Source organism: Gymnoscopelus braueri, assembly GCF_963280865.1.
Source record: "Gymnoscopelus braueri genome assembly, chromosome: 17".
Taxonomy (NCBI): domain Eukaryota; kingdom Metazoa; phylum Chordata; class Actinopteri; order Myctophiformes; family Myctophidae; genus Gymnoscopelus; species Gymnoscopelus braueri.
The window spans coordinates 21,861,601-21,884,682 of record NC_137617.1 but is presented as its reverse complement, the minus strand read 5'-3'; the positions used below and the strand labels follow the sequence as shown (position 1 = coordinate 21,884,682).

The 23,082-nt window shown below is 43.1% G+C and overlaps 2 protein-coding genes across 5 annotated transcripts in view; one reads left to right on the top strand and one right to left on the bottom strand.

Annotated features, from left to right (window-relative positions):
• LOC308104573 (arf-GAP with dual PH domain-containing protein 1-like) overlaps window positions 1–23,082 on the bottom strand; it is a 296,968-nt gene that overhangs the window by 172,173 nt on the left and 101,713 nt on the right. The window lies entirely within an intron of this gene.
• Window positions 1–23,082, top strand: part of mrtfab (myocardin related transcription factor Ab) — a 57,320-nt gene that overhangs the window by 29,499 nt on the left and 4,739 nt on the right. For all 4 annotated transcript variants that reach the window (XM_080456377.1, XM_080456379.1, XM_080456376.1 and 1 more), the window contains 13 exons: window positions 6,732–6,797; window positions 11,585–11,640; window positions 12,302–12,377; window positions 13,462–13,623; window positions 14,708–14,871; window positions 15,028–15,171; window positions 16,542–16,610; window positions 16,895–17,079; window positions 19,816–19,987; window positions 20,365–20,754; window positions 21,063–22,091; window positions 22,268–22,474; window positions 22,663–22,779. In XM_080456377.1, coding sequence (XP_080312503.1) covers window positions 6,732–6,797; window positions 11,585–11,640; window positions 12,302–12,377; window positions 13,462–13,623; window positions 14,708–14,871; window positions 15,028–15,171; window positions 16,542–16,610; window positions 16,895–17,079; window positions 19,816–19,987; window positions 20,365–20,754; window positions 21,063–22,091; window positions 22,268–22,474; window positions 22,663–22,779 — 2,837 coding nt within the window. The remainder of the gene's footprint in view (window positions 1–6,731; window positions 6,798–11,584; window positions 11,641–12,301; window positions 12,378–13,461; window positions 13,624–14,707; window positions 14,872–15,027; window positions 15,172–16,541; window positions 16,611–16,894; window positions 17,080–19,815; window positions 19,988–20,364; window positions 20,755–21,062; window positions 22,092–22,267; window positions 22,475–22,662; window positions 22,780–23,082) is intronic.

Below are 23,082 nucleotides of genomic sequence, written 5' to 3'. Positions count from 1 at the left end.
GGTGTTTATCATTCATCCTGTGATAGGCTAATGACACATTCCACATTTCCGTCAAGACCCAAACGCACCAAGCATTGTAACTTCTGTTTGTGGAATGGGATTTGAGCCTGGAACTGACTGCTTACCAAATGTATTGCAGGTTTATTTACAAGTTAGGATAAACGGTAAACACTCTACAAAAAGCTGATAAAAGTACGGTGCCCCTAAATGGCCAGAGGACAGAAAATAAATGTAGTTTTGCAGGCTATTGCAATATTTTTTGCATTCTCTTGCAGTAGTTAAGACCCAGTCAACATACTGTCTGCTAAAACAAACATTCTCCAGGATGGTTTGGAGTATGAAACTCCCAGCGGAGTCTGTGAAAACGTTCACAGTAAAGTCCTGAGTGTTCATTTAACTCTTGAGAGTCTAGATTGACTTGTTTGACTTGATTGACTTGAGAACCAAATTGACTTGTTATGGGTACATTTGGTTCCATTTTTAGATTTTTGTACACACTCAGGGTTAAATTAACATTTTACAATGTTGACAACCTGTCTCAGTCAGTTCTGTCTGAGTCAGGACAGACCACATTGTACAGCAGTGTGAAGGCACTGGGACCCATTCCAGTGAGCGGGTGCCCTAACCTGGCATTGTTCTTGCCCTCTGGTTTCTTCTGCACTCTTCACTGATGTGTGAAAACATTTGCTGTGGTCAGTCGTTCCGTCGGTCTGTCTGGCAGACTTCACAGTCAAACCAGCATGCGAATGATGAGTTCATAATAGAGCACATCATTAACAGGATTTGCAAATAGAACGTTTCCAGTGACACTGCCAAGCGTTGGGTTTGCCATGCCTTTGAGACTTCTGTATCAGCGTGGGGGCTTGTTAGCTTTGTGCGTTTGTATTTGAAGTGCCTCGCATTTATGTACCACCCACAACCTTCTTAGTTTTTTTTTTTGCACTGATCATTCATTTTTATTTTATTTACCAGTCAATAACAATTTTCAGAATTACATGTGAGGTCTTGTTATTGGATTGAGTGCATGTTTCCTCATCATCTGAATTGTTTTGTTCTGGCTTTTGCACAAATTGGTAATCCCATATGTCTAGAAGTTAGCTGTGCCAGACTTGGGGGTCCTTGGGGACAGGGTGACTGCAGTCAGACATGTTTAATTAGACCTAATGACACATGAGCACTGCAGGATTAGCCCAGTTGGCCACACAGACCTTGGCTCTACCCTCTGCCCTCCCTTCATACTCTCTTCTCTCTCAATTCAATTAATTTCAAAGGGGCTTCATTGGCATGGGAAACATACATTTATATTGTCACCTACTAGAAAGCTGTGTAGCATTGCATCTTTGCAAGTTTATAGTAGGTAAAAACGTAAAAATACAAACGGAAACATTTTGCTCCTGCTGTTAAAATATTATGTTTGTACCGATAAGTAAAGATACATTTAAATAATAATCACCTGGTATGGTAGCCTGGTAGTGACCCAGTCCTGTAGCTGAAAGGTCAGAAGAGCAGTCCTTGCAACAAACATGCTTCCAGTTAAACAGGTCTAGTCCAGAAAGCCACTTAAGCACTACATACTTTGTTGTACAACGAATAGCGAAAATAGTTGACTTACAATCTTGTTGATCTGCTTTGTTTGGACATTTTGAAAGATTTGGAAAGCTGTAGCCTATAATTACATTAATCCCCAAATTAGGGACGCCAGGTTGAAAGTGGTTAGCACTTAACATACATAGTAGCTTTGATTGTAAATGTTTATGCTTTTCATCTCTCCTACAGCTACACAGTATAATTGGTATAAAGTGAAACTGAATATCGCAGTTTTAGTATCCCCACTTAATACTAGTTGAGCTTGAAAATCAGATGAAACATGATGCAAGATTTTTTTTTTTTAAATACTTTGGATAATCAAATCAAGAGTTAAATGATTGTTGGCACAGTATGATCAACATAATCTGCAACCATAATGGTCCTGCCCTACTCTTTCCCTCCGTCTTCGGTGTCTCTGTGAGTGTAGAGGCTGTGTGTGGCAGGCCAGTTTTGGCTGTCCTAGTATCCCAGTAAAACTCCCCTGTCTTCCGTGTCTATCCTTGGCCTAATTTCACCCGTACTGCCCCTAAACCTGGAACAGGCCCAGTGCTAGACCTAGGCTCTTTAAAAGAAAGAAGGTCCTTTAACTTCTTTGTTATAGTGCTTTTAAACTTGTAATCGTTGTAACGTGTTGGGGGTACTAGTAGTCTTAAGCTGCATATGGTATCAGAATAGCGGCCCTATCCAGGTTGTTGACAGACCAAGGAAAGTAGGTTCAATGCAGCTGATTTGTTTAGCAGCTTCATAACAAGTGACCATATAACACCAGGTCTTCGTGGCTCATTATTGATTACTTGGACATAAGCAGGTTAACATGGATGCCTTCACACTGCACCAACATGTTAGTGCAATGAGATGAAAAGTGTCATCATATGAACACTCTATACTGCAAGAAGAACGTAACAAGAACAAATGACATACTAATGTCAATTATGACTGTGGTAACAGGGCGGTCCCTCGACCTCAGCGGGAGGCAGTTTTTCGTGCCTCCCTGAGCGGGGCACCATTGGATGCGCCCTGCTAGCCCGGATCCAAGGAGCCGTCCTCCGTCCCCACCTATCGCCGTTTTAAGCTGAAAAGCTTAGATCTACAAGCACCGGCCAGCGAAAGCCGCCTGTGTCCGCCCTGAGGAGCGCTGTGGTCGGCCACTTTGGACCATATTATATGCACATTAGCATCACTTGCTAGTTGCTAAAGCTATACAAGCACATGTACCTGAGATATTCACACATACCTGTGATTTACAGGTATAGTTTTCAGATCTAGTTTCCCACATCTCATGACATCGTTGCTGTTATCCTATTCAGTGAAATGTGCAACTTCTTACTTCATGGCACTATGCCTGCCATATGGACATCTCTGACCGCCTCTCCAGAGCTTGGGAACTCTCTGACCGCCCCCCCCAGAGCATGGGAACTAAAAAGTCCTGCAAAATGGCCACATATTGAAGAAAAGCCCTTTCGTGAAGAAACACAATTTTTTCGGCGGCTAAATGTAGGACTGGTTACCCTAGTCAAACACATAAGGAGGCACCACCTTGTGGCACCATCTGGCATTATATTTACCAACTGACTGTTGCAGTCACGACACTGATCCCCATATTAGCTCATAATAGTTTTGATTTGAATACTATGCCCTTCAATTGTGTCTCTCTTCGTTTTTTATTATTTTTTAGGGTTGTGATAACCTTTGAGTTAAATTTCACTTCACTCCAGAAGGTTCCCGGTTAGATCCCTGGCTCCTCCTGGCTTCATGTTGTCCTTGAGCAAGACACTGAACACCTAACTGTTCTCCATGAGTTGTCATGCGCCCCTTGCATTGGTGTGTGGACTGTGAATGAGTTGATGTGCATTGTAAAGCGTTTTGGAATCTACAGTAGATAAATATATATATATAGTATGTAGACAATTCGCCATAAATGTTTGCATCAACTAGTCACTGTGGCATCTGACCTGCCTGGTTAAATTGATCGTTAGTCCACTCCCTCCTATAGAGAAGAATGAGGAAGGAAGTGTAAAGGGGACATAGACATACAGTAAGTAAATAAATAAAAAGTTAGTGAAAGAAAGCGTGAGAAATAATTCAGTGGCCTGACTGAAAGCGTGTGAATGTGGGAGGGCGGTCATGCGACAGTGCTACAGAGGGAGCATGCAAGATTCTATTCCCTAGAATAAACCTCTTCCCTGTAAGACGTGCTGAGGCATCTTATCCTGCACTGTGCCCAGGCACGGTCAAGTGTGTGCTTAGCGTTCGTGTTTATGGCTGTGTGTGCAGTGGGAAGATATGCATGAATGTGCGTGCAGGTTTGTAGTGCGCACATATTTGTGCTCGGTACATCGCAGAGGCTGAAATGAATCTCTTGGCATTGCAAGGTGTTTGTGAACAGCTTATTAATACAACTTACGACTTGTAGGGTCTGAATCTGGTGCAGACTGACATGTGAAGACCTTCAAAGGAGGTCTTCTCCAGATAATCTGAATGGAAAGTTGTGCTATTTCCTTGTCTCTAGAATGTATCTTTGTGTATTATATTTCCTGTTTTTTCCTATGACTCGATTGATCCCCCAAGATGCTGTGCAGCATGAAGATCAGACAGCCAGTCAGGATTCAGAATCAAGGAACAGACATTACATTCAAGCATGCCAATGAGACCCCCTTCACAGACTGATGATTGACACGCGCTTTTAGCTTTCACTAGGATCGAACCTGTGCCCTTTTGGTTACAGCACAGGCTCCTTCAAAAACTAGGCCACCGAGCACTGACATGCCCTAATGTCTGTGAGTCTCTATAGCATTAGTGAGCAGTCCTTGCTTGTTTATCTTAAAAGCAAAGCAGGAGTCCACAGATACCCTTGCCAGGACAGCGAGCTAAAATATGCTAGCCAACTAGCTCACTGTTGCATGCTGCATGATGTCATAGCGCTGTTGGGAAGAAACAGGTGCAACGCCTTGGCATTAAAATGGCAGGACTTGACCCTGTCCCAGGGGACATACAGGGTGAAGATTCACTGTTGAATAAACACAACCACATGAAAAGAACCACAGACACGTAGCCACGTGCACTCAGATATCATCATAAACACTCATGCACACGAACACATACCATACCCACACACACACACATGCAAATGCACACAAAAAACATATCATACATGCTCATTCATGGATACAGCTGGTACAGATAAATAAGAGCCTCAGCTCTGAAGATAAAGTGTGACCAAGGTTTTTAGCAATTGTAAAAACACTGACAGGCTATTTTATCCTGTTTTTGTCAACTTCTGTGAAAGAGGTTTCCCATAATATAGCACCTTTAGCATGTATCGTGTGTTCATGTTTTTTATTTATTTTAGAGTAGCCAAAAACATTTTACCCCCTATTTAGTCGTTATGCCAATGAATTCCTCCCCACACACATTACCAGTGAGGAGACCCCACCGGAAGGGCTACTCCTCCCGCCCAACACTCCCTGCTGACAGGTGCCACCCTAGCCCGTAGGAGTACATGCAGTGACAAATATCACCCCCCCCCCCCCCCCCCCCCGGGCCTATTGTGTTCGTGTAGACGTCCGACAAAGCAATCCACCGCGGTGGATTCGATCCCTCAACCTCTGTGGTGGTAGGCAGGGAATTTACCACTGCTCCGCCCGAGCGCCCCTTGTGTTCATGTTTTAAAATAGAAAGTAGGACTTGTGATATTGCTAATAAGCACAGTGCAAGTACAGTATATGGTCACCATTTCAATGTGCTCTGGCTCAGTGTGCAGTTATGTAGGGTTTAATAAAAGGCTATACTCAACTTCCCTAAACCCTGATGGTGTTGCACTAAGACTGATGCTGCAATACATAACTGATGAAAACACTGTGTACTGTCGGTAGCTTACTCAATCCTGCATGTTTGCATTTTTTTAACCATCTTTGTGGAAGTTAAGTGTTGGTATAACTGGTTCACAACTAATATTGAGGTATTATAGTATTGTTTATTATGAATACACTTTTTTTTTTCTTAAAATTTTATCCCACGATTTTGTAACCCCATTTTTTACACCCAGTGCCAGTTGTCTATGTAATCCTGGGCACTACCTTCCCTCTGCCAACCTAGGGAGGCCAGGGCTGAGCTCATGCCTCCTTCAATGCATGAGAGCCAACTGACCACCTTGTCTTTTCTTTTCATTTTAATTTAATTATCATTCAGTAATGAGGCTAGAACAAAAGTTTTAAGTCAAAAAGAGACCAAAGGCTGTTTTTGCTTTGAGACATGCCCATTGAGGCACACTAGAACTCTTATGCTGGTAGAATCGATGCACCCGTAGAGCCACGTTGTAGCGTAGCTTATCGTGTTAACGTGGCTCTAACCATACGCAGGGTTAGGGATTCCATTCCCACTGAGGCCACCCATCCCATGCTAGATATACATGCAGTTACAGTAATGTAAGGCACTTCCACCACAAGCTTCCACCAAACGGCATTATGTGTTATAGAACTGCAGATATTATAATTTTCATCTCACACAGCCTTCCAGTTATGTAACCAGTACTTCCTGTTTTGAAATGACAGCGCAACAGGGCCCATTTCCTTTTCCCCACTTTATCTCAAAGCTGACGGGTTTCTCTCTAATATTATTTGCTTTCTCATTGCCTCTGCCTTTCTTTCATTTCGTCCCCTTCCCTCACTTTCTTTCACAACTCATTGATGAGTATCTTCATGTACACACACACACATACAAAGAGAGACTTGGCACTTGACACTGAAAAAAAGGTGTTTTGAAACAGGAAGTGTCTGCTGCACAGCTCACACCCTCTGATGTAGCATTTACAAAAAAGAGAGGAAAAAGAGAAGAACCAAAGGAGGAAATAAGTATGTGAGAGAGAGCGAGAGAGGGAGTGAGAAAGACCAGGTTTACTTCTTCTCAGCCGAACACCGTCTTTACAGTGTGTTTATTTACATTAATCTGGACTCTCTCTCCCACGTGGATGGACTGGAACAACTAGTAGACTATAGGACGACGGTGCAGGGGGGGGGGGCAGAGCGTAGACACCTGGAAACGCTACTTTGCTGCCATCGTTTTTTACTGAACGTTCACTGACCCTCGTCTCCCTTGTCTTTCCCCTCTTCTTTGCCCTGCTGCCCGTCCTGTCTCTCCCCATGCAGTGCTCCAGCTCAAACTTCAGCAGAGACGCACTCGCGAGGAACTGGTCAGCCAAGGGATCATGCCACGTAAGTCTCTCTCTTATTTGATCATCTCTCTGCTTTCACTGTCAGACATGACTGACGACCAGCTGAATTGGGAATGCATTGTTCGCATTGCATGCAGACACACACTCTGCACACTCTCTTATGTCTTCAGTCTACGTGTTGACCATAGGGATGAGTAGGGCAGAGGAAACGGACCATACAGTAAAATTGTTAATTTAGTGTTAATTTATCCTTTTGTAACTCTGGATTTGACTGTGTACCGAGCCTAGACACCTCAGTTTACCTGCCAACTAGATATTACAATACCACAGGACCATCACATGAGGAATGGTTACAATGTTTATTAGAGTGATGTTACAGGCATGCCACCCATGGCCATTTGGCTCATTAATATATTAACCCACTAAGACCGGGAAAGCATCCGTGTCATTTAGCTAAAAAGCATTATATTATACTTTGGCTATTAAAAATTGCAGATATACAAGTTCATAGCGCGTCACTTCGTGCTGCGCAATGAGCTTGTAGATATGCTATTTTTGAAAAATCTTAAAATTCGTGCACATCTTTGAATATATATATATTTTTTAAAGCTTAATATTTTTAACTTGAATCAAAATATTTTGAGATGGGGGTCTCGAAAAGGTTGAAAACATACGTTTTTCAGAAAACTGTTTGGATTTGGAAGACATTTGTAGAATCAGCCTCAGGTCTTAATGGGTTAATGTAATTATACCAAAAACAGGCCAGTAAACGGTATTGTAATTGAGAGTCAGTATCATGGTGATATTGTAAAGCTGTAGCTTTAGATCCATGCAGAAATTGTGTGCTGCTGCACCATGCTGAGGTCAAACTATTAACCCGTTACTATGTTGCTTCCACTTTGTTACATAATAATCTCTGATCTACAGTACATGTGTGACCCTATTAATTCATGCGTTAAGCAGGGCATTTGTTTTGCTATCTGTACATCATTCATTTAGGAAAGTGTGTCAGACTTTCACGAATATCTGCAGATCTACGAGATGTAGGCCAGTTTAGCCTGAGCTTTGCGTTGCTTCTTGCACGATGTCTTGGGTCTTTATCAGTGCATTTGTATCTGTGTGTGTGATAGTTTTTACCTCATCTGTCTGTAAATGTATGTATGCATTTGTGTGTGTGTGTGTGTGTGTGTCGCTCGTGTTCTCTGTCTGTCACTTTGTGTTATCAAACAAGGCAGCTACTGTAGCTTCCTCCTCTCCAGTATGTACTTCCTGTTTCAGAGTTCTGCTAGACTGAAGACAAGAAGCAGTGTGTCTCTCATTCAGTTTTAGGAGTTGTGTTTGTTTTAAGAAAGCAACCATGTTCCTTTGTTGCAGAGCTAGACCGTAGTTGGGGACAGAATTAGAAGGTTTTCAAAACAATGGCTGATTATTTTGCCAAAGTGTAGTAGTAGTGAAGACCTACTCACCAACCACAGCGTTGCTAATTTGCTAGCTGGTGGAAATTTCCCTCTAGGTTGAGCAAGTTGGTTCATCAGCCACGGACTTGGCCACTTGCCTAAAAGAATGGGCTAGCTATGAAAGAATGTGGAAGATATTCAGACAGTCAAGGACATGTTTGTACTGGGTAACCTATTGTGCTTTCCAGCATTTGGTGGTAAAGCAGTTGCTAGTTATAGAAAATGTTTCTCCTTATTTCAACTATTTGGGTCAGGACCCAAAGGTGTTTTGCCAGAAGTTCTCACAGGGTTATAAAACAAATCATAATTTGTTTTATAATCATTTTCAGCCTATTAGTATACTTCCAGTACGTCCAGTAAATTAGGCTTAATAGATAAGTAAAAACACAGGGACAGAGGGGGAGAGAGACACTAGAAGGAATGGCGAGGAAGTGTGTGATGGAGAGAGACAGAGGACTTTGTAAGAGATTACCACCACAGAGCCTGATGTCTCTGTCCTAGCAGAGGGCTTTACAAACAGCCCTTGTTTTGGCTATTGCCCCAGACCACAGCAAAGTACAGCAAAGCCTATTTAACTGTCAAGGCCCTGGTGAGTTATTGGACTGTAAAGATCATATGAACTACATTTACATTTAGAGAGCAAGAGGAATCTAGGCTGTGAAACATTTTGGCCTCGAGAAGGACTTGTGTGTGAACTACTGTATAAACCAATGAATTGTTAGGTGCTCCTATAGTAGTCACCATGGTAGAAGTCACCCTACTGTAGTGAACTGTACATTTATCCTGTAATGCTATTGAATACTGTGGTAGCCAAATTGCTACATCGCTACAGCTGTCCGTAAAGGGCACGAGGATGCCATATTTCCTGTGTTCTTTTAAGCATGTGGTAAGAACTTGGACTTCTGAACAATGACTTTATTTGTAGACTGTAATAGTCTTGGGGGCATGGCCCAAATCAGAAGTGAGTGGAAGACATCAGTGGGCCGGGATGAGAGATCATGACCTACACATGTGCCCCTTTTGCTGGTTCGACTGCTGCTAGACTGGCCCACAGGTGACTCTCTGTTCACACACAGACAGGCAGACAGACTGTCGCACACAGTCAAAACATAACTGAATAAATAGGCTACAAGCTGTTAGCACTGCCAATTATTGCTAACTGCCACAAAGAAACTGAGTGATACAAAACATATTGAAAGCATAGCAAAAGGGATGGGCCAGGGCCCTGGAGATAATTAGGTGTTCAGGGTCACATGAGTCATGTACAGTATAGAAAGCCTGCAGAGTGTGTATGTGTGTTTTGTTTGACACAAGATAGAGGGTTAACTAAGACAGTAGACTTCTCCTCACAATGGTTTCTTCTGTTGTCTGGAAGAAGGTTGCTGTATGTATGCTTTGTATTGAGTGCAGATTCCAGAACACATTTTGTTTTGTTTTTAACTCAATGTTGCTCTGTTCTTGTCCCAACAGCAGTGGGCTGTCACAATTAGGCCTGTCAATTAGGCCTGTCACAAATATTACATAATTGCACATTTTAAAATATTAAAAAACAAACGGAAATAGCAGATCTACAAGCTGACAACGTGTGACTCATTGTGAGCTTGTAGATCTGCCATTTCCACAAAAATATAAGTATAAATGATTATATATGTCAGTCATTTCTAGATTTTATATTTATAGTTATCTGCACTGTGCCACATTTTGATTACAAAAACAGAAATTACATTTGTAATTCATATGTTCCAATGCGAAAAACACAATTAAATCGCTAATCGCAATTATTTGTGCTAAAAATTAATGGTCAACTTAATTTTGTAATCGTGACAGCCCTATGTACAGTACTTTTTCAAATGTTCTGACCTGACGCATGCAGCAGGGCCCTCACTTTTCTGTTTGTGTCGTTTTCTCTGAGGTTTATACCGACTGTCTAAAAAGAATAAAGTCTGCACACTCGTATTCCAAAGCTTAAAAATGTATTGGTTCCTTTACACCGCCATTGGACGTGACGTTTCGAGCCTACCGGCTCTCCATCAGAGCTGACCGTCTGACATACAGTAACCCAGATGTATCCCTCAGTGGAGCTTGAAACACAGATTATTTATTTTTCTCAGCTCCACTTCTTCCATAAAGAATGTGTGTTGATAGTGACTAAAAACAGAAGTGAAGTGATAAACCCTGCGATAACAGAAGATGGGAAGGAGAAATAGATTCTAAATTTGTGCAGGTGTGATTTAATTTAAAAGCAAACATTAGGGCTTATCTCACTGCAAAATAAACAAAAGATAGGCCAAAGAAACAAAACACAATAACTCACCTATGCTCCCATGCACGCTCGTGCAAACACACACACACACACACACACACACACACACACACACACACACACACACACACACACACACACACACACACACACACGCCTCAGCAGGTAGACTGAGCTCATGGGTGCGTGATGGTGATAAATGTAGATCTTCCTTCCTGCTGCCAGTCTTATCCATCAGGTCACTGTCTCTTTCCTCACCTGCTCCCCTTTTCAAGATCCCATGAAGACAGGGAGTCTCTCTGCCACCCCTCCCTCCCTGACTCCCTGTATCAGACTCCCATTTGCTCTCTGCAAAGTCGAGCAGAGTCAAGCTCTGTGTGTTGTACGCTTGTCCTTGTACCATCAGTACCATTAGAAGTAGTAGCAGTATGTTGTTTTTCCATTTGTATGATTCTCAATGACATAACAGGTAACAAGTTTGAAGAGTAGACTTATCAATTACACACCCCATGAAGCCTTTTTTGAAGATTATTTTCTAATTCTAAGCCAATACTTTGATGACTGGCGGAGTGTCCAGTCTCCTATTGACCGATGACCCGGTCATCACATTATTGGCTTAGGAATGGGACAAAAACAAAAATCTCCATGAATTCAAGGCTTCATGGGGTGTGTACTTGATAGAAAATATCATTTTCTTTGGGTGAACTACTCCTTTAACCACTTGAGCCCTATTATCTTTTCATTATTTCCAAAATAGCAGATCTACAAGCTCACAACGTGTCGCTACGTGATGTGAGCCTAAGTGGTTAATGTGAACAGTATCGATCAATAATGATATTGATGTTCTGCTGCTGAAAGATGTTCACACACACAGCTTCTGACCAAACATAACTCTGGCACATCTGAGTGTGTGATTGTTTTTTCACCACCAGCGGACCCGTCCCTTTACCTTCTTGTTCTGTACTAGCCAGTTCTGTTTTCAATGTGTGTTCCTCTATAGCCGCCGTCTGTTCTCACCAGCTCAGAGCATGTTCCATTAGAGTCCCCATAATCTCTCTCTCTCTCCCTCTCGTCTTTTTATTGTGTCGTTACTGTCCTCCAATACAGCACTGAAGAGCCCGGCAGCCTTTCACGAGCAGAGGAGAAGTCTGGAGAGAGCCAGGGTGAGTGTATAGAAATGTAACCGGTTGCATTTCATTTATGCAAACCTATAAGTAGGTTTGCATAAATGGCTGCAGTCAAATGGGACTAAAGCAACATTGCGGCATTCATTTATTCGCATTTCATTTACTATTCAATGGCAAATGTATCTGAAAATTGCCAACATGTTGCTGTACGAGGCAAAAGGTGCAACAGAAAAAAAAATCTTCCCCAAATCATGATTTATAATTGCCATCAGAATATCAATATACATTTTTATTCCCTACTGAATTGACATTGACAACTTGTTGGAGGAAGTGTGTGTTGTCAACTGATATGTCTCTGAAATGCAAACCCTTTTTGCTCCCAGCTGTCCTCTGCATTCCACCTCTAATGTCACTTTTTTCTAACCCTCATTCTTCTATATGGCCTTTATCTCCTGTTATTTCCTCTCATCACTCTTATTCCCTCCTCGTCGTTCCCTATTCCTCCTACATCTGTCTTCCCTCCCCATGTCTCAGACATTCTTCAGCTGATCTCTGTGCAAATAGCAAACGTTCCCGCACACACGCCCTGAATATTTAATAATATTGTTATGCTTAATGTTGCATTTTGATTGAGTGATTTTCATGCAAGCTGTCATTGCTGTAACCTTCATAACCCTCTGACCACCTCCGTCCTCAGACTGAAGACTACCTGAAGAGGAAGATCAGAAGTCGTCCTGAGCGCTCGGAGCTCGTCAGGATGCACATCCTGGAGGGTGAGTGTCAGACTCGCACAGCGCCTCCCTCAGGTCAGCTAGGGAATTACACTCTTTACTCTATGGGCTTTCCCACAGAGTGCGGTTTGTGCTGCGCCCACCGTTGGGCAGGGCACTGTTCAGGGGACTCGCAGAGGACAGCGCAAAATAAGCAGTTTTCAAAACCCCTAGAGTGACTACATCAGTGTATTACATCACTATCTACCATGTCAAATGGGTAAGAGGCCTGGCTCCCTGGCTTGGAGCCAGGCATGGAATGTGAGTGCCCAGTGGGCCACTTTTGGTAAGCAGAACTGGCTCTGTGGGATGAACGGAGCTCGCTGCGTGTGCGCTTTGTGTGATGCATGGCTCAAGCCAATGGAAATAATGGATTCCAGAGCGGCAGCGCTGTGCCATTGTCGTATTCTGTGTGAAAGGTCCTTTAGACTGGAAGGCCTTACCTTAGAAGGATGCAGTGACGTGAAGTACGATGATCATCCAATGGGGATAATTTAGACAAACATTGTGAAATGCTGACAGTTTACGGTTTTAATTTCACTCAATTAATTGGTATTAACCCATTAAGACCTGGAACGCATCTGTGTCACTTTTTAATTTGAGCAAAAAAGCATTATTTTACACTTTGGCTATTCAAAAATAGCAGATATGCAAGCTCATAGCACGGCACAGAGTGCCGCACTTTGAGCTTGTAGATCTGCTATTTTTGAAAGATCGTGAAAATGTGTGCAAATCTTTGAATATATATTATTTTAAGGCCAACATTTTTAACTCAAATCTTTGCTTCTGGGGGTCCCTGGAACAAAATATTGTGAGATGGGGTCGGTGGCCAAATACATATAATTTTGGGGGTCCTTGACATGAAAAGGTTTGTGCACCACTGATATAGAAACATAAGTTTTTCAGAAAACTGTTTGGATTTAGAAGACATTTGTAGAATCGGCTTCAGGTCTTAATGGGTTAATGCCACACATTTAATAACTAAACAAAATGAAATGCACTTTCAGTTGCACAACATCCAAGTATTGAAGAGGCCTTTATGTTGTGAATGTGTATGTGATGGCTTGCCTTGCTGTCTTCTGAGCAGAGACGTCCGCAGAGCCATCCCTGCAGGCTAAGCAGTTGCAGCTGAAGAGAGCCCGGCTGGCCGATGACCTCAACGATAAGATATCACACAGGCCGGGTCCCATCGAGCTGGTTCACAAAAACATCTTGCCGGTCTTGCCTTCCCTACAGAATTCACCCCTGGGTAGGAGAACATTAAACTGTCAAATGCACTCACAAAACAGGCAAATCGCACTCACACAAAGCCATTTAACACCCACACATAAATATTCGAACACTGAAGCATCTTTTGATGGTTGGTACAAGGATGAAAATACAAACAATGGTATACACTTGTGAAAACTTGTTTAGACTGTATGTGTATGTGCACACACACACACACACACACACACACGCAACACTTGACCACACATATACTTGCAGTTGCAAAATTCAAACAGGGGTATATGTGTTGAAACGCAGTGTGTGTGCAGACACGCACACGCACATATATGTGTATGCAAGTGAGTAAACTTTATTTATACAGTGCCTTTAAAAACAAGAGCTATAGGGTGCTGTACAATGAACAAAAACATTACGTAAATAAAATAAATAATTAAAGTTAAAACAAACAAATATACAAATGATATAAACAAACATCAAACAAAGGTCCACTCTAAAAAAAATCCTGCATTTTGTGTCGTATACTCTTGGATTACCTATTGTTCTGGAGGATCAAACATACGCATGGGTTATGGATATGGAAAACTAAACTCCTATAGATTACTCCCCCATGGAGCCTTGAACTCATGGAGATTGTCTTTGTTTTTGTGACATTCCTAAGCCAATAATTTGATGACCAGTCAATGATGAGTCTCTGGTAGGAGACTCATCATGTCACAATCAATGTCACAATATCTACTACATGTAGAAACTAGAAAGCAGACTTTTGAAACACTGTGGTAGATGTATAACGGTCATTTGCCAATCGTTAACCTTTGCCAATCTTTTGTTATATTAATGCAAATTGTGAGCAGGTAAAGGAACTACCTTGACTGGTAAATCCCAAATTCATCAGTAGAAAATGTGTAGTGAGGTTGACAAACTTACCAACTGCAGCCAGGAATAACCAAAATTTGGTCTGTGATTTCCCATTGTAATCCTAGTGGGCCATTCTTATTCATAGGTCTACTACTGTATTTCTTTAGAGTTATTTGTTGGTTTCATGTGGTTGGCCGTGGTCTACCATTTGCTATATACTAAATTTCAGTAATTCCGTCCTCTCACAGATTCTCCAAAGGGAGCTGGTGGAGAGAGCTCTTCATTGGATGAGGATAGCAGCGATGCCCTGTCACCGGACCAGCTGACCAATCACGACTCTCCGCTGGGCTCTGTCCCTCAGCTGTCCCCGTGTCCCATGCTTACACAAGATGGAGACATGTCCCCCACACAGGTATGGATAAGCTCCATTGACACTGCTTACGGTTTAAGCAAGTCTCAGGCAATATATTGAGTTTTTCATAATGAAAGAATAGCTGGTGAATACATGAATGCTGAGCACCATGATCCACTGTTGGTTTAACAACTAACCAGTGTGATATTTTCTCAGTTCCTCACCCAGGCCCCCCCACTACTACCACCGCATCCGCCTCCTCCCTCAGTGACCAATGGCTCAGACTCCTCCCCTCCCCAGAAGCTGACCAATGGGACAGCGACCCCGGCACACTCCCGCCCCCCTGCTGGACAGACCAAGGTAAGTGAAGTTCACAGTCAAAAAACGTTATTTGCTCTGTAACTGGATCAGCCAGGAACAGGTGACACAGTAGCAAGAACATTCGAGCGATGTTCTCTGTCCTCTCCCAGTCGTATTCTGGTTCTTTATTATATGCAAAGAGAACTGAGGTCATGACCTATAATAACATCCCCCAAGAACAATTGCCCCTAACAACAACAGAAGGCACTGTGCTAAAGGAGGTCAGTGACTTTAAATACCTGGGCGCATGGGTCGGCTCCACAGAAAAGGACCTTAAGGTGAGGAAAGCACTTGCCTGGAGAGCTCTTAATGGCATGACCAGTGTGTGGAAATCCAACCTCCCCCGACGCATCAAGATCAGTTTACTTACTCTGTGACCGTGGAGTCCGTTCTCCTCCACGGCTGTGAATTCTGGACACTAAAGCAAGCCCTACAGAAGTCCCTGGACGGGTGCTACACCAGAATGTTACGTGTGGTACTGAACATCAACCAGGACGAGCACATTACCAACAAGCGTCTGTATGGGGCACTACCAAGTGTATCAGAAAAGAGGAGGAGACTAGCCGGCCACTGCCACCGACACCGAGAATTCCCGGCCAAAAAGCTCGTACTGTGGGAAGAAACACACGGGCATCGTTCAAGAGGACGTCCCACACCTACCTACGTGGATGTACTAAGGAAAGATGCTGGTGCAGAAAGCACAAAGGAGCTGGCCAGATGTATGGAGAACCGAGATGACTGGAGACGCCAATGGAGGGCTCGTCTGAGGACGACGTAAAGAGAGATTAAGACGGACGTACAGTACAGGGAAGCAACAGTAGAGAAGGCAGGTGCATGTGATGTTTCAGGGACAGTGGTCCCAACTACTCCACCGTCTGTGGGCAGCGTGCAGCAACATGTTGACACATACAGTATAATGACGATAAGTAAACACTGACACATTCACAGTGACAAAGGGCACTCCCTCCCTCCCTCCTCCCACATTCTGGCTGCTGCTGTAACTGTTATTCTCGCACCCAAACAATCCAGCGTGGAACATGAGCTTGTTTTGAAGGGGGGAGGGGGGACAGGAAGCAATGAATAAAGTTGACCTTACCTACAGTTGAGCCTTATTTCCATATTTGATATTATAATATAATAATCTACATGTGAACTTTTTTTTACGTTTCTCCTAAAATGACACGCCCAAAATATGGATGCCAGAGTTAACCCCCATTTGTGGACAATTTGTACAGAGCATACATTTTGCACTTACATCTCTTCTTGTTTATTTTACTGCACCCTCCTGTTTCTCTCGCTCTATCCGCCCATCTTCTCATATGTCCACCTCTTTCTCACTGCTCCACTTCTCTTTGCCTTTCTGTTCTCAGGCTCAGTCCAAATCCGGTTCAGATCGTCCTCCCCAGAGACCCAAGAAACCCAAGGACAACAAACCCAAGGTCAGCATTAGTTGACCCTTACACATTAGTTGTAAGGAATATCATGTTACATAAGAAGTACAATTATAATGGTAAATAGTAGAATGACAATGGTGTTTGGCTGTGGTTTATTTACAATCCAGCCCTATTTCACCACGTCATGTTTGGTTATTGTACTTGTACTTGTGAAGTTGAAGTACAAGCAGCACGTTTCATTTATCATTCTTTTTTTTTTTACAAGCAGTATACCAAGAAGTGTGGTAGTAATATAAACATAATGTCATTATTATACTCACTGTGTCCAGATCAAGAAGCTGAAGTACCACCAGTACATCCCTCCAGACCAGAAGGCCGACAAGGAGCCTCCACCTCTGCTGGACTCCTCCTACGCCAAGATCCTCCAGCAACAGCAGCTCTTCCTCCAACTCCAGATCCTCAACCAACAACAGCAGCACTACAACTACCACACCATTCTGCCCGCACCACCCAAGTGAGTGACACTTGTCCCGCGCTGTGCTTCACATCACTCCCCACCATTTACCAAAGCTGCACCGTGCTTATTCCATTTGTTTCAGTATGGAATGCTCAAATCAGGTTGCAGAGACTTGAAACTTGCTTGAGAAAAGTAACGGTGTCGGTGACTGTTCCTCCATTGTTAGGATCCAGACGAGCATGTTTGTGTGATGCATCTCTGGATAAATTCCAATTCTACCATCTACTGTACACTTTGATGGATGTGTTTTGGACCAGTCATTTTTGATGATAGTAGGAAAAAGTACATGATGTTCCGTACAGTGCATTCCACTTTATTTCAACATTGAATAGCAAAATTGCATGTTAATTTGCAAATTGGCACAAAATGTATTAACTATTACCGGTTTATCAAAAAAAAAAAATATTAGAAAACATAGCAGGATTACATAGAAAAGCATCTGCTGACAGACTTGCTGTGGAGTCTTTACCTAGCCTTGGTGCTGCCTCACTGGCAAGCACTGTGACTTTGTCTGTTTGAAAACATTTATTCAACAAAAGGGAACATATAACAACCTCCGATAACTTAATCATTTCATACAGAATACAGTACAGTACCCAAATGAAATGGAAATGTCAGTTTTTGCTGCAGTACTGCTCTCCCCCACTCTCCAATTGCGAACGCAGTGGACACACCTGGTAAACGTACTGAAATCTCACAGGGACAAATGCTGTGAGTGTCTTAACGCAGATACATTTGATCCACAACCTGTATTTATTTAGTGATCTGCAGGAAAAGGTGATCTGTACGGAACATCATTGTGTATGGAACACTGTAGAATACCATAATCCAGCACAGTGAACCTTCTGCTGAAAGGTCTGGCCAAAGATTGTCCTTGGAGAAAAGTTTTACAAACAAGATTCTGTCCATTTCAATTCTTCACAATAACAGAAATATCAACCTGAGAGAGTTTAAAGGGTTGGTTTATGACCTGAAACTTAGAATTTAGTGATTTAGTTGGTATGATCCTTTAACAGTCTCTGCGCATCTCTGCTTTAAAGGTATCATGACATTCATTTTCACTTTTTTTATTTTCAATGTTTTATTTGGGGTTTTATGACCTCAATTACACCCAAAAAACCTGAACTTAGAACATTCAGTGGATTTTCTGTGGTCTGGGGTTTTCTGAATAATTAGGCTGAAAAGTAATCTGAGCTTGGCCCTTCGACAGTGAGGTCACAGTCGATTAATCCCGCCCACTCTCCTCCTCGCCCCTCCCCTCCCCTATCCTTTCCTTTGGGGGGGGCGGAGCAGAGGCGATGATTGACAGGCAAAATCCCTCACCAGCGACACCCGCAGGCAAAGATTTATTTTTTCATTGCAGTTGAAAAGGCTTTAGAAATGTGAGAGAAAAACACCTGCCATGGATCACTGGAATGGAATTTTCACTTAAAACTTTTTGTACAGTTTTGAAGGACCAGGACAAAGACTTTGAATGTGGTGTAAAAGTGAATGTCATTAAACCTTTAAAGACAGCCAAGACTTGTTACTACTGGTATATATTTTCTGGGGGGTGATGGTAAAACAGAATTGAAAAAAGATATATTATTAAAGCTCTTCATGCTGACAAGTACATTGTTTTTATCATTATTATAAATTGGCCTTTAGCTTTACCATGTGTCTCATGCTGGTGTGAGGAAGTAACTTGCTTTGTCTTGTCATTCCGAAAGTTCAGTTTAAATGTTCTTGAAGTAGCTTGTTCCTAGTCTCCTAAGGGCATGGAGTGGAGTCTGCTTCAACAGTCAGGAGCAATGTATTAACAAGAGTTGATCTCTGCTCACTCAGCACTCTCTGACTGTAATGCTATAATCTTTAAACTAAGATTTTGTTCTGCCATTAACAGTCTTTTGGTCTATGGGTCTTGTGTTCTATAGCAACGGTTTGAATTATTAGTTAAAGGTAAGATAAGTGATATTTTTTGGTTAAAACAAACAAAAATGTTGAAAGGTTGAAGCACTTTTTTTCTGATAGTAATCATTGATTACTGAGTTACTGAGAACAGAGTTTGTTCAGTAACAGGACTCTCCCCATGTCTCCAGCTCTTCAATAAACAGAAAATACATTTTCAGTTCGGGATGCCAATTTGATCCAATCAGGAGAGCGAACTCACAGAGGATAAAGGATTAACTAGTGAAATTGGAAGTGATGACACAAAGAAATGAGCAGACACATTTGAAACTGGAACACTGTCAAATTGAAGCTGAAAAAGCCACCCACCCAAAAACGAAATACTTTATTAAAGAGCTGGGGAAGACCCCTGTTACTGAGCAAACACTCTATAGCAATGATTACTATCAGAATATAGTGCTTTAACCTTTTAACAAAACACCTTTGTTTTAACCACAAAATATCACTTACCCTACCTTTTAAAAAATACATCTTTCACCACAATTAAAAAGAAATGGATGTCAAATTGATTGTCATTTATTCCCACTTCATCAGTATTTGTTGGTATAAGCCACTACTGTAACATTCTTCTCTTCCATGGAGAATTGTGTGGGTTTTTGGCTTAAATTATTATGCATTCTCATTTGTCTTCAAAGGACAAGTATTTCCTGGCACTCTGGTTTGACCATTTATAAATTTATATCTGGCATCTGTTACACACTGTGCTGTGTTTCATCGCTATGTGACCCCTGTCCATAGGGAATATTCAGTCAGTTATAAGGCTGTTCGTTCTCCATCTCTCCTCAGACCACCAGCTGAACAGCCTGCATCAACCAACTCCGGCCTCTCCCCCTCCCGCAGTGTTCCCACGACGACTGCCCCAACCCCTTCAAATCAGAGCGGAGCCAGTCGTCAGAGCCAAACCCCAGTGGGAGGAGCCAAACCAGGCACACTGCCAGCCAATCTGGATGAGTTCAAAGTAAGTTCAGACAAAGACACTCTTCCTGCACTTCACTTTGGGATCTCGGACTGTATCCTGAAAACTAGGGATTCATTATGGTGTCATTAAGCACTTTAAGGTCACTTTAAAAAACTAAACATGAAAGTGTGTGGAAAATCTGGAAATACTCTGAGAAATGGAGTTGCTTTGTAGTAATTTATTGAAGAACCTAAAAAGAAAGTGCTAAAAACATCACCATCCTAGGGGACATTAGAAGATGAGCTTCCTTTTGTAGCTATGTACAACTGTACAACAACTCTGCCGTAAAATAAAATAAGAATATATTTTAAAAAAGTGCAAAAAAAAGAAAATCAAATAAATAGATTTGGTTAATGAGCTTTTCTCTCTTCTCCCAGGTTGCTGAGTTGAAACAGGAGCTGAAGCTGCGTGGTCTGACCGTCTCTGGCACCAAGAACGACCTTTTAGAGAGACTTCGGAACTACCAGGAACAAAATGGAGGTGGCGTGGCCACCACTGCAGTGTCCAAACATGGCGTATCAACCCATACCGCTACCACCACCACATCCACGCCGACCTCCACTGCCACTACTGTCACCCACCAATCAGGAGAAAGCGGAACTAGAATACCTTCGTTCTCATTGTCTCAGACTACTGTTCCGGGGCGAGTCATGCGTTTTGGTAGCACCAGCTCCAGCCCGCCGGTGTCTCCGTGCCCTTCAGATCGCTCCCTGGCCGGCATGAGTCCAGATGAGACCAGCTGTAATGGAGACATGTTTGGAGAGATGGTGAGTCATTTAGACATTATTCATAAGGCTGGCGATATAGGCTAACTATGTCATACTGACACACAAAACAGGGACAACATGGCCTCACATTCGGTGCATTACAAGTTCAAGTATCTACTGCACATAATATATACAGTAGATACTTAACTTGTACTTTAGATTTCAATGTGCAATTGAACAGCAATTATAAGAATAGACTGTTAACTTGTTTTCTCCCTTGTTGGATGAAATTAGTCACAGCTAGTCATGCTACTGATGATACAGGCACACTATAAACCTTTCTTCCTGTTTTCTCTTCCCTCCCTCAGGTGAGCTCTCCCCTTACACAGCTGACTCTTCACCACTCACCCCAGAACTCATCCAGCATACCCTCACCGTCCCACCCTCTCTGCCAGGTCAAAGAGGAGAATCAGGGTTCTTGTCGGAGCTCGTGTAGCCTCTCCAGGCCTTCGCCCACCACTGGCCCGTCGCCCACGCGGCTGAAGGCAGAACATTCAGCTGGGACGCCGATGGACACGTCCTCTCTGGAAAAGGACCAGATGCTTCAGGAGAAGGACAAGCAGATTGAGGAGCTGACCAGGATGCTGAGGCAGAAACAGAAGCTGGTGGAGACCCTCAGGTCTCAGCTGGAGCATGGGAAGACTGCAGGGAAGGATGGAGGGGAGAGGAATGGAACGGCAGCCCCCGAGGTCAAAGTGCAGACTACCATCAAAGCCTCGGCCATCCAGCCACCGATGCTCCCCAACGGCATGCTGGTCAGAATCAAGAAGGAGCCGGAGACGGCAGAGGAAAGCATGGAGGGGGTGACAGACGAGTCCCAGGGCAAGAAGCTGATCCAGCCGACCCAGTGCTCCCAGGAGACCTTGCAAAGACTCCAGCAGATCCACCGCCTGCAGATCCAGCAGGCCGACCTGCAAAAACAACAGCAGCCGCAACTCAAACGGCAAGTTCAGACGCCATCGCAGCAGCAAAAAACTACAGAGGCCAAGCCACTCCCCCAAAGACCACAACAGAGCCAACAGAAGACTGAAGCCCAGATCCTTCTCCAGCAGCAGCAGCAGCTGCATCAGCTCATTATCCAGCAGACGCAGCAGAAACAACTCCAGGCCCAGCAGAAAGTGGCTCAGCAGAAGCTGGCCCAGCAGAACCAGCTCAAGCAGACTCCAAATCAGCTCATGCAGGCCCATCAGAACCACCAGAGGAACCTGATCCAGCTGAAGCAGGTCCAGAACCAGACCCAGGCGTTGACAGTGCAGAAAGCTGGGGGGAGCAGCCAGGCCAGCAGCAAGAAGCAGCAAAAGGTTCCGCAGAAACAACACCAAGTCACCTCCCAACAGGTAAGAGCTGGAGCCTGGGACAACCCATGTTATTTGCAAAAAAAATCATTTTGGCGGTGAAGAGTAACTAGCATTTGAGCATAGTAACTGAAGTAAGTCTAGACTTAAACATCAGAGTTCCTTTTATAGTGGAATGTTCTTTTAATGGTAGCTTCCTATTATGTTCCTCTCTCCAGGTGGCTCCAGTTATCATCAGCCAACAAAATGGCACTAACATCCCCACTCAGACCATTTCATTGGACCTCCTCAAGGCCAATGGCGCACCTACCTTGGTCACCGATGGCAACGGCAACCACTACTTGATCGCACTGACCAATCACACCACAGAAGGTCAGAATGGATTGTGCTCATTGGGCAAAACCAATGGACGCATCACACTGCAGGTAACGCATGCCATACTTGTCATTGATGTGGAAATTGACCGTCTTCTCATAGAAATTATCTTTATAAACTTCAACCTTTTGAAATGTGTGAATGTATATTTTAACACTCACTTAACTGATGCTATTATTCTAGCGAAACAATACACTTTATTAAGCACATTATAGTCATACTGTCCTCCTGTTTTCAGAGATTGCAGTCAACTCCAAGCAAACTTCCAAGCCAAACAGCAAATGACGTCCCCAGCACTGTAACCCAATCAAAGGACGAAATGCAGCCAGAGCCTGACAGTCAGCCTATCAAAAAGGTAGATGATGCACTATTTGCCCATGTCACCCAAACTGGCCGTGGCTTGTATCGCGCCAGCATCTTGCTCGTGTGCCACCCCTACAATCCCTATCTGTGTCAAACTTATATCTATCCAGAAAATACAGAAATAGTAGGCCATACAGTATACCATTAACACATTCCATGCCAGAGTTTAATATCATAATGTACTCACCAGTGCCAGCGTTTTATTGTTTTTTAGTTTTTTTCATGTCGCCACAGACCTCGCTAAATCCGTTAAAAGTGCGTGTTCATTTGGTTCTAAACACACAGGGGATCTGTG